Source organism: Misgurnus anguillicaudatus, chromosome 19, assembly GCF_027580225.2.
Source record: "Misgurnus anguillicaudatus chromosome 19, ASM2758022v2, whole genome shotgun sequence".
Taxonomy (NCBI): domain Eukaryota; kingdom Metazoa; phylum Chordata; class Actinopteri; order Cypriniformes; family Cobitidae; genus Misgurnus; species Misgurnus anguillicaudatus.
The window spans coordinates 47,361,981-47,374,585 of NC_073355.2; the positions used below are offsets into that span (position 1 = coordinate 47,361,981).

The 12,605-nt window shown below is 38.3% G+C and overlaps 1 protein-coding gene across 8 annotated transcripts in view; it reads left to right on the forward strand.

The window, feature by feature from the left end:
• LOC129436739 (RNA binding protein fox-1 homolog 3) overlaps positions 1–12,605 on the forward strand; it is a 295,528-nt gene that overhangs the window by 192,611 nt on the left and 90,312 nt on the right. The window contains exon 1 of one of the 8 annotated variants that reach the window (XM_073857799.1): positions 2,736–3,028. The exons of the other annotated variants lie outside the window; for them this stretch is intronic. Coding sequence (XP_073713900.1) covers positions 3,011–3,028 — 18 coding nt within the window. The 5' untranslated portion in view covers positions 2,736–3,010. Of the gene's footprint in view, positions 1–2,735; positions 3,029–12,605 lie in introns of those variants that run through there. 8 annotated transcript variants of the gene reach the window in all.

Genomic DNA, 12,605 nt, shown 5'->3' on the forward strand with positions numbered 1-12,605 from the left:
TATTATTATATGTTAAATAATAGAAAAACTGTATATTTACAGAAATGTTTTTTATGTTAAAATTGCTCTGTGGCCCTCCGCCGAGATGTCAGTCTCAGAAATAGCCCCAAGCTGGTTTGAGTTTGGTTGAGTTTCCCCAGAAAATTTCAAGAGAAAAAAGACAAAGCAAAACTAGTAAAAGTTTACTGTAGGTCCAAAGAAATGTATCCGACCCAAAATGACCCGAATCACTTTTTACCCCAACCTGACATGCATAAATATATATATATATATTTTTTTAAGAAAGACCCGACCCGAGACAAACCTGAGAAAATTAGACCCCTGTCTCACCCAGTGGCAATTTTTTTTAACCTGACTGAACCTTAATGTAAACGCCACTGACATGTGTGCAGTTTGCAGCCCTACATGCACCAGTCAGACCAATGCTATCTCACAGTGACGGCTCGTGACTGCTCATTTGAGGGGCACTAAATCAAAATAAGTGTTTGGAGTGTCATGTGTGTTGCTTGCGTTTTCAAAATATGTGTTTGTTGCGTCATGTGAACCATGTGCATCACGTGTTTTGGCAAAATTAGTGCCTGATGCACACGCGTCAAAACAGTTTATGATAAAAGAGATGCTCACGTTCACAAAATACACGCAAGACACTCCCTTAACAGTAAATTCTGATTACACAAGATTTTGCGAGTATCTGGCAAACGCGAGCGTCTCTGTTATCATAAACTCTTTAGACGCGTCTGCAGCAAGCACTTATTTTGACAAAACATGTGATGCACACAAGATCTCTCGATGCGCAGAACACATATTTTGAAATAACAAACCACACACATGATGAGCTACATATATGTTGTGACGAACTTCGCATCGAACGCCTCGAAAAGAGTCAACGGCCGCCACTGCTATCTCGTGGCAATTCATACGTATTTTGCGATGATGGCTAATTCGTATTAATTTATATGACCACATTTATCCATTTTATATACGATTTGCCTTTGCCCCTGTGGTGTTAGGGGTTGGGGCAAATCAGGGGTGGTGTTTTTTTATAGTTTTTGGGGTTTCGTAAAGTTTTTGTATGATTAATTTCATACAAATTAATACGAATAAGCCACCTTTAGAAATATGTACAAATTTACACTGTAACAAAAAAAATGCAGCATTTTTGTCAAATCAACATTTTTATGTTACTTTAACTTAAAATATGAATGGTTCTCTAAGTGAATTCACGCGTTTTAGACCATAAAACATTTTTTGTTACATACAGTAAACATCTCCTCACTATCTGCTTGCTGTCTGTCCGCTGATCTAACTGTAAAAAAACACGATCTCTGTAGACAGCCCAGGCTCCACAAACTGCAATAAAAACAAAGTGGCCAAACCTACCATCACAAAACATAACAAATTGTTCCAGCCAATAAACGACAAGAAGGATTTGAGGGTGGGGGTTGGGCACGTTCATGAAAGCACGGAATGGAGGAGAGGGGGAGGGGGAGGAGCTAGCTACGCTCCGTTTGTTTGAAAACAGTTCAAACATCAACAAAAAGTAACGTTACACAGATTCGCTTAGAGCGCCTTTAAGTTAAACAATTTCAACCTGATTTTATAAGTTATGTCAACTTTTTTTAAGCCAAAAATAGTAGGTTGAATTGTGTTGCAAAACTTAGTTATTTAAACTTCATGCTGCAAATTTTTACAGTGCAGGCTGGTCAGACAGAAAGAAACCCTAGTGGCCTCGCATCCAATTTGGCCTGCTTCTCCATATATATATTTTTTTGTTATCTTATGACGACACCACTAACCGCTAAAATGTGCATTTAGAATTGATTGACAGGTCTGTTTCATCCAAAATTAACCTACCGTCAGCCAGTGCCCACCCAATGTCGCAAGCGCTCTTGGCAGACAGAAAAGTTGTTGGAAAAGGACTCGATGCACATACGCAAGATAGGTCGGATCTTCTCTGGTCCGTTTTGGCAAAAACACATTCATTTTAAATTACCAGAGGTCGCTAATATTATACCTGATATGCGTGTCTGAAGCACACGTAAAACTTTTAGACACGAACCCGCTCGTGTTGGACCTACACGGATATAAGTGGATCCGTGAAAACCTCTACAGTGTAGACAAATATTTAATTTTGTAAACAATTTGCTGACTTTATAATATTACAATTACTATTTACCTAACACAGTTTAAACCTTTATACAAAATATGGATTTTAGGAAAGGGGTCCCTCGGGTCATCATATGTGGGGGTCCCTGCTATCAAAAAGTTTGAAAGCCCTGATTTAGCGTATCACTTAAAAATAAGCCATTGTTTTTCATGATAATTAAACACAATTCACACCAATTTCTCATCAGATTTCCTTCAGCAAAAAGCAGTTCCTAGTTTTTGGAGTGAAATATGAGTATAACATATTCCTGACAGAAGAGATTCATCCATGCAGGATGTGTGAATAAGACAGAGATTCATGGTTTGCTGCGTTAATTTAAACACACATCGCACATAGAAAGAAACACTCGGCTGTTCTGCGTCTTTACAAATTATTTTCATTTTTCACTGTGGTGGATGTCGGGTTTCAGACAACGTATCTGTAGAGGATTGTGGGTAGATTCTCTTCTCTCACATCCACCATCAATACTGTCATTAGAGAAAACCCCTCTCTCGCTCTCTCTCTCTCTCTCTCTCTCTCTCTCTCTCTCTCTCTCCATCTCTCTGCTGGAGGCTGCAGTTATCCTGGTTGAGACTCTGAAAGCCGAAGCAGTTTTAAAGTGCGGCTGCTGTAAGAGGAGAGCGCAATGAAAGTGTGATATAGCGAGAGATTGTGTGTGTGTGTTCTGGCCCTTCATTTGATAAACCACTCGCACCGCAAAAACATCCAAAAAGTGAGCATTTAGGAGGAGACGAAGAGACGAGAGGAAAGTGGAGGAGAAAAGAGGCGTCCTGAACTTAAGAGAAAGAGCGAGAAACAGGGAGTCGTACTGTAGGTGTGCGTAGAGGGCTACTGTGAGCCGAAATGATGATGTACTTTTGGGTGAGTATAATAAAATCATCGCATGTACTGCATGGATGCGCAGGGAAAATATGTATATACGTGCGTGTGAGAGAGGCTGGCGTGCCGACTGGTACTTTATCTAGAAAGTTTATTAAAGCTGCGGAGATGGTGGTATTGCTCAGATTTCAATCGTTTATTGCTAAATAGAGTTCTCAATTGTATTGCATTGAAGTATAAACTTCTAAAATGAGATAAGTTTTAGTTTTGCAAATTTGAGGACTGTTTGAGATATTATTGAGATTGCATAATATAACTCTAGTATTGACATGATATAAGTTTAAAAATGCATTTTGAAATAGAAAAATGATTATGGAATAGAAAAGGATTTCTTTCTGACATTTAAGACATCCAAAAAAACTGAGATTTAAAATAGATTATATTTATTTCTAGCATTGGTGAGTGTTTTTATGATTCAGTGGTGTCCATCACAAGCACTTGTGTTTCTCAGATGTGTTTTGTTGAGTCTTACACTGTGAGTTTTTATTGAATTGACTTGTTTTTGGTTAAGAATCTCGCTGACAGATTATGTGACTGAGTTATGTTTTCTTGGACCGCGAGAGACGTTTATTGGAGATCAGATATCCACAGGAGTAAGATGCAAACATCAAAGAAATCTGTTTTACAGTATATATGAGAGATCTACTGTAAACCTTCTGTCCTGTGATTTATAGTAAAACATATAAAAGCTTTGTGCTGCACTTTACGGTTTGTGTGAGTTTAACACACTGGGGATTTACTGTAAGTGTGTGTGTGTGTGTGTGTGTGTGTGTGTGAGAGAGAGAGAGAGAGAGAGAATGAGAGACAGTAATCATGCCAGTCATTTAGTCCTTTATAATCTTTGTTACATTTTTCTTTTTTAGGGCTGTCAAAGATTAATCACGATTTATCGCTTACAAAATAAAAGTTTGTGTTTGCATAATATATTTGTTTGTGTATTGCATGTAATTATTCTGTATATATAAATACACACATACATGTATAAATTAAGGAAATATTTAATATTTTTATGTATATACATTTTTAATTTATATATAATATAATTTATATAAAAATATAAATATGTACATGTAAATGTATTTTAAATACATACATGCATGTGTGTGTGTTTATATATACAAAAATATATATGCAGATATATTATGCAAAAACAAACTTTTATTTATTTATTTATTTATTTAGCGATTAATTGCGATTAATCACGATTATTCATTGGACAGTTCTAATTTATTTTTAAATATGTCATACTTTTAAAATACATCATATGTGCGTGTCAACATCTGCCGTTTGCATATTTCTTTATATAGAAATATGTGTTTACATTTTATTTTACGGTGTCACTGTTACAGTGTAATACATCAATTTTACCCAAGTTCTGAGTAGTAATGATTAAAAACATGTACTTACTATAGGGTTTGGGTTAGGCAGTGTTAAGGAGTAGAACTACAAGTAGCGATGCTACTAACTAAATAATTTTTTTTGTTGCTTGACGGTAGTTCAGTTACTTTTAAAAGAGTTTAGCTTTAAAAGTGGTTAAATGCTTTATCCAGTAAGTAGCAAATATATCTGTTGTGGTAAATATTTGCTTGCAATCCCTTAATTTAAGCAGTGCAACCGCATCTTCTTCTCTTCTTACATCACAAACACACATTGTTCATTACTGCCATTTAATGTTCTGTCACGTATCTTTGCGGAGATCATCTGATGATTACGTAAAGAGCGTGCTGAAGTAAAGTCGACATGCTCATCTTATTATTATGTCTGTGCTGGAGTAAATCATGAGGGCACAATCTGAAGATGTAGAGATGAATTGCCCATGGCCTTATTTGTCCAAGTTCACGTCTCTTAAAGAAACAAACATCAAAGCTTACACATTCGTATGTGTGCAAATCAAAGGTTTGTCTGTCTGCGTCGAAAACTTCAAGCAGATGCAAGTGAGTTATAGCCATTTTAAATTAATCCTTCCACTTTATTGCTTCTATATCAAATGTCTGTTTCTGTTTTAATTGCAGTGATGAATTTGTATTTCCCATTGATCATTTAAACTATGGTGGTTCACCAAAATCCAATCTGTCCTGCCAGTTTTGTAATGAACCTAACATTGTGTTTGTGCCACTGCTTTAGCAAAACGTCTGCCAATCAAACAGAAAAAGAAATCCAGATATGGAAGATCAAAAGGCAATGATTTAATTATATATCTTAGTTTGTTAATTATTATTAATATCTATTCATAAATTGTATTATAAAGAGCTGACATAAAAGTGTCTATAGGCCATTAAAACATTTTTGTTATTTTTTTAATGCTTATTTCATTGCCAGTTTTGCAGACATTGAGATAAATATTTGAAGTTCACAAACTAAAACAACACTGAAATCATAATTGTATTATATTACAAGTTTTAAACCCCAAATCCTTTTTTGTAAACATTCTTCATTAACAATGAGTGCGTTTACATGCACAGTCTTATGCCGATTATGCTTAATAAATGGATATCACGTAGGGTCATGTAAACGTGTAAAACGATTTTCTTTTATTGGGGGAAAGCCCATAAACAGCAAAAACCGATCGGCACAGATTTATGCTCATTATCACAATTTCACGTGGCATGTAAACACCTTAACCAGCTTTCTCACGGTTTTGTCCATGTGCGCATGTCTCTGCGGTGAAAGCTAGACGTCAGACGCGGAAGTAAGCACAAAGTAACGCATAAATGTCTCCGCTGGACTAAAGCAGTTGGAAACTGTGAAAATGAAAGCTCATGTTACATTTACAGGTTCAGCAGACATGAGAAGAGATACAACTTTTTAAACAAATATAACGTGCTATAGGCGGTGACGTCACTGTATGCGAGAAACCTGACAAATCTTCAAATCGCAGTTGTCTGCATAGCCGGTTTATTGATTTGCATGTAAGCGCATTAAATCGGTTTTCTTTAAAAAGCAGATTCTTGCTAGTTATCCGCTTATTCTGTGCATGTAAATGCACTCAATTATTCGGTTACTTGTAATTACTTGTTTTAATGTAGCTAGCTACTTTTAAATGTTTTTATTTAAGGAAAGTACAGGGATGAGAGACGAGTATGGGATCGAACTCAGATCGCCAAAAGTGCGAACACACTACATGTCCGTGCCCACTATACCATCGGCTCCGACAGCTAGCTACTTTTTAATAGTAACTTGTAGTGTAGCTAACTTCTTTATCAGATGGGTAGCTTGCCTGTAGTTTAATTACTTTTACTGATAAGTTTCGTATAGCTTATCTAACAACAGCTTCAAAGTAGCTTCCCCAACATTAGGGTTAGGATTAGGGTTTTGTTAAGGGTAAGTTGCATGTAATTATCAAGGGGCAACCTTTCGATTTTAATTGCAACTCATCGACTGACTCCAAAAGGGAGTCAATTCCCAATTGACCCCCATGTTAAAATGCCCAACTTTACAGCAGAAACAGAAAGTTTACAGTCTGGTACAAAACGTATTTTTGCTCCAAATATCTACTTTTGCCCTTCATGACAACTGTGAGGGGGGTGATTTTTTTTGTAACTCATCCATTTAATTATATTATGCCTTAAAGTTCTGCATAATTAAGGGCGTGGCCACTGACGGGTAAACTGACACTGCTGTCACTAGAATCGAGCTAGGCGGGTGTGGTTTCAGCAACCAGCCACCTCAGCTTCACCCATGTCCCGCCTCTTTACCCATTTTCGTTAAGTGATGCACAGTGACGCGATGCCAAGATGGCACCGTGCAGGCCTGCCACATATTGGCTTCAAATAAGCTCTTCACAAACCTATGGGTGACGTCTCGGACACTACGTCCATATCTTTTACATATGCAACATAATTTATAAGATATAATTTACCCTACTACCATTGTAATTCTGTATAAAGACATAATAAGACAAATTGTTACCAAATATGTGTGTATTTGTTTGTTATTGGAGACATGCGCTGAACTGTGATGCACATGGTGAAGAGTATACATGTGTGAGGTGTCTGTCTGTCTGTCTCTCAAAGCTGCAATGCAGTATGGGAATTCCTTGCGTTCACTCCTCATTTGAATATTTATTCAGGAAACAGATGTTCGTTTTGAGAGTGACACCTTGGGCTCTTTGTCCCCTGCTGCTCTCTCTCTCTCTCTCTTTCTCTCTCTCTCTCTCTCTGACACACACACACACACAGCAGCATTAATCTCTCTGAATGAGCTGTGATTGAGAAATGACTGAGACATAACATGAGGTCAGACTTGAGAGCGAGAAAGAGGGGCAATGGTTTTTGTGTCCTGCTCTGAAAATAATGAATAATTGAAGACAACAGGGACTTCACTGTGAACCAAGGCATGATGGTAATGGACGAGAGAGAGAAAGAGAGAGACATTACACTCTTCACCAGCATGGTTCGCAGAGGCGGGGTTAAAAACCATTAATCCTTCAGAATTGTAACATATGGCTTGTTGTTAGTGGAGTCGTATAATTCCTCCCTTCAGGACGGTGAGACGTGAGATTGCGGGACGATCTGACCAGAGGCTCGCCTCACATTCTGTTCATAACAGCAGGGACGTCACCTGCTTCATATTGATTAACCGCTAACCACGAGATTTTCATAAACATGTCCACAGAGAGGACCGCTCGGGGGGGAATCACGGCTCGAGAGCATCGAGTTGCGTGCGGAAAGTCACCTGCCATCATTAGATCCGGCAAACCGCACCGGTCCAGAGCGTCTCCACACAACTGTGACAGAGTTTCACGTGTGTCAGCACATCACGTCCGTACGAATGCCTTTAGTTTCTCAGTCGTTGCTCGTCTTGGTGTGTGGCGGTCAGCGTTGCGGTCAGTATGGCTCTCGGCCGCCCCGCAGGGACAGATAACATCGACCCACGTTTGATATATCAGCAGAGATTTATCGTAAAGACGTCATCTGTGATGGACTGCACGCGCTGTCCACTAACACACCTTAACTTGACACAAACACTACAAACACCAACGGCAATAGACATCACAGTCTACATGTGTTAAATAAATTATGACATTTACTAATGATGATGACATCTTGAAACAGGGTTTTCACGGGTCCTTGAAATCCTTGAAAGTTTGTGAATCTTGGGGAAAAAATGTAAGGCCCTGGGAAGTTTTTGAAAATATACATACATAGATACAGGTCATTGAAAGTGCTTGAATCTATTTTATGCAAATAGTTTTTTGGGAAAAAAATCCATATTATTCCCTGTGTAGTGTACGATAATATCATTAAAATTCTAGACTTTTTAAGCACACGTGCTAAACTGTTCACTTTAAATACTTATATCTTCTGTATGCGAATGTTGATTCATACCAAAATGCTTTTTTGCATAGTTGTGTTTAAAAACGTCTCGGGTTACGTTTGTAACTGTTGTTCCCTGAGAAGGGAACGAGACGCTGCGTCTCCCTTGCCATACTTCCTGCGTCCCTGTAACATCGTCTTTGGCAATATTTCGATAGCGATATACTTCCTGGCTCCTGCGTCACCCTGTCTTTGTTGTTAAGCCTCACCATTGGTTGAATTTGATATACACATTCAGGTGCACTTACCCCTCGAAGCGTCCCCAAAGTGTCACCGCAGTGACGCAGCGCGAGTTCCCTTGAAAGGGAACTGTAACAATGTATCTTAAAAGGTGACACAAAATGTGTCTCCACATTTAGTCCTTGAATTTGAGGGTATTGGACCTGGAAAGTCCTTGAAAGGTCCTTGAATTTAAAGTTAACTAAGGTGTGGGAACCCTGATGAAAGCTCTTGTCCAATCAGATTGGAGAACCAGACATATTATTGGTATATCTCTCCAATCTGGTTGGATGAGAGCTTTCAAGACTGCCGATCAGTTTCAGCATATTGTATTGTATTATTTTTATACAGTAGATGGAAAGAGAAAGGTCTTCAGATATGATGTCATGTATGTGTCGGCCTTCCGGCTGTGTTTTCCTTTAAAATCTCTTCACCATTAAGAGTCGTAAAAGTGTTTAATCTGGTTTATATGGTCTCACCGGGGGCCAGTAAAGCCCTTGCGGTGATGTGCCGAGTGTGCGCGCGTGTGTGTTAAAGGGCTGTAAAATGTGAGCACAGACTGACATTAGTGTTATGGGATATTGACCAATTTTTTGAGAGTTTATGGTACTAATCAAAGGGCGCGTGCGAGGCGGAGATGAATGTGTGTTTTGTGTCCGAGAGCAGAAGGTCACAGAGAGAGTGTGTTATTTTTTACTGAGAGAGATGGAGGACGCGTCTCGCCTTTTTACACTGACGAAGTTTATTAAGAGGGACACGGACGCAATTGTCTGCAGCCTGAAAATATCTGGGATGAATCATGATAGAGTCACTGCTGCTGTTTGTTGTATAAAATATTTGTTGTAACACATCATCTCCAGTACGAGAGTACATTCAGTCATGATTTTCTCATCCTAACCATTGACTTCCATAGTAGGATAACAAATATTATGAAAGTATTGCGATAAATGATATTGTGATAAATTATGATAAGTACGCAGTTGACAGTACCCATTGAGTTTCATTCACAATATTTGTTTTTCCTACTATGGAAGTCAATGGTTAGGATGAGAAAATCATGACGAATGTTCTCTTTAAATACAGTAGTATTGCATGTTCAGATATTTTTGTGCTCTTGTTATTTGGTCATGTTGTGAATTTGAGTTGTTCTGTATTGAGTCATTTAAACCATTGGTCTATCTCCGTCTTCATTTAGTGCTGGGATGTATTTGCTGGCTTATGTATTAGCAGTTTCTAGTTGAAGAAGATCTTCTGGGATACGATGTGCCGCGGCCTGTTTATTAAAGTACTAAATATCCACCTGGACAGATTCATCTTTAAAACCGGATATCTGTATATGAGAAGAGAATCTGAGATCAACCTGTTTTTAAAGTTCCCCTGTAGTAGCAATCAATTTTTTATTGTTATTTATATGTCTTTGTTGCTTTGTGCATTCATCGCCATTGCTGAGTATTTTCTCCATAAAGTTGCACTTAAAGTCGCCATGAAACGGAAGTGGCGATTGTCTTATGTTCCTCGTGGTGCCGTAAATTCGAGTGAAACCGGCTTATGGAATGAAATAAGGCAGGGCTGGACTTGAATTTGTCTATTGAGAACCAATTGGATTGTTCAAAGTTAAGTTACGTGGCTAATTGCTGTGATCTCAAACCTGTTAACATCAGCTTTACTGCAGGTTCACACCAGACGTGTTCACACCAGAGGCGTCAAATTTGCGTCTACCACGCGTAGTTGGACGTTTGAACATTTTAAATGTACCCGCTTCGAAATTCTAGTCATCAAAACATTCACGTGGAAATTCGTGTCATGGGAGGGGCTTCTGCGACTACGCCTGCTTCCTGTAATCACGTCACTACTAGAGCAAGCTCTTGATTGGTTAACACGGCGCGTTTTTTCTGCCAAAGTTTCAACTTGCGTGTTTCCCGCAGTAGCGCTCAATTCGCGTGAACTAGACGAACGAATGAGGCGGAATTGCGTCTACCACGTGGCGCTAACCGCCTCATTCGCTGCGCGAGACCTCCAGACGCATGTCAACGTGTCTTTACATTTACCTAACATTGAAATCACTTGCGCTTAACGCCTCTACCGCGGCTGGTGTGAACGCAGCATTAGGCTTGTTGCGATAGTTGGTGTAACCGGTGATAGCTTTAGCCTTTCACTGTCGTTTTGATATTTTCTTGTAATTAAATCAATTAGTTTTGTTAGAGAGAGCAGACCCTAAAAACTGAATTGGTCTGCTACCTAATTTCAGTGCGATCTGAATGCGTGTCACATCACAGAGCAGCAGGTGTCAGAATTTATTTATTACTGTCAGAGTGTGCGAGGTGAGCTGACTGACATTGACGATTGTAGAAGCCGCGTGCTTACTCGTTTTGTTATAATATACATATAAAATGTTTCATATAAGCGATATCGTTTTGTGCACTGGGACACTGGCTTAAACACTTAATTAAACAATTGTTGCCCTTGCATTGCATGTGGATTCATAAGCGATGTAATGCAGTGTACGCAAGCGCTGCATTTAAACAATTGTATAATGCGCATGACTGCATGCACATTTATAAGCCCCTCCCACCCTGTAATACTTGTTTGTCACACGCTGATTAACCGGTGGGAAAATTCTGTCATCGCAATATCCCTGTGTGAAACTGGACTTATCAGTTATGTGCCTGCAAATGCCAAATGTGGCATCTATATACATATATTAGGGCCGGGACTCTATTAAAAAAAATTTATCTAATTAAATAGAGGCTTTGTAATTAATTAATCGAAATTAATCACATTTTAATCACATATAAATATTTGACCTGAGAACATTGAGAAGTAATTTTTTCACATGGATTTTTAGTATACCATAAATAATGACTGAATACATAAGCTTAAGCAACAAAATATTGTTTATTTTTGTTCAACCAAGTCATTGTACGCGGAGTCGGGCTAATGTCCACGCTAGCTGCTATATGTTTTGCATTGAAATGATACTTGAGGCTTGATGTGCTGCGGTGATATGTGAATTCCTTGTTGCATAGCTTACACACAACCACGCTCTTATCGACGCTTCCATCCGTTCGTTTTTTATAAAAAAAAATTCCCATCCACGGGGCCAACCAAAGCGATCTCATCAGCTTATTCGTTCATGTTCACCTGTGGTTTGTTGTTGTCTGAAGTCATGAATGCTAGTTGGTGCTCCAGTATAATCGGTCCGCCGAAACTCATCCAATGAGAAATGTTCCGCGGTGCAAAAATAAGTGTGATTAAAATGCGTTAAAAATTTTTAATGCGTTATTTTTTGTGTAATTAATTAATCTTAATTAACGCGTTAAAGTCCCGGCCCTAACATATATATCTATATATGTCTGATCTGGTGTGATTGAGTAGATAATTATTTGCATATTAATAGATCTGCACATACAAGAGGCAAGAGTGTAGAGTTACATTCAAGCTATTTTAAAGTATAAAGAAATTTCTGTCACAGGAAAAAACTTTTACGCATGCTGTTTTGATGCTCAAAGATGAGTTTTGAAGAATAAATTTATCAACTACAGGGGGACTTTAAAAAACCCTCATGGTCAACAGAGCTCGGTGTGTTGGACGTTTGCACAAACCACCAGCCCCTGACTTCAGTGATGCCAAATAAATGTTGCTTATGAATGTCATTTTGCCAATTTACTATAACAGTGAGTCTGGAATTTAAAATGAAGATTGATTTTGTTTCTGTTTCATTTATCTCACTGGAAATTAAATGTTTCCAATAGTCAAGTTCTTACAATTGCCAAAGCTAATACAGTAGGTTAAAGTAATGGACAGTGTTTGTGTACAGGTGTAGTTATACTTTACATGAATTTATCAGACATTTTAGGTGCATGGTCCTTATTAGTAAAAAGACACAAAACTTTTACTAAATTTCCCTGTAATAATGTCCGCAGCTTTGTGTGAAGAGAAAAATATAATTGTGCTAATAAAACACTTTTATGAAAACTTTATGAGAGTTCCTATAGAGACCTTTAAGAGATCTCCGCACTAATATA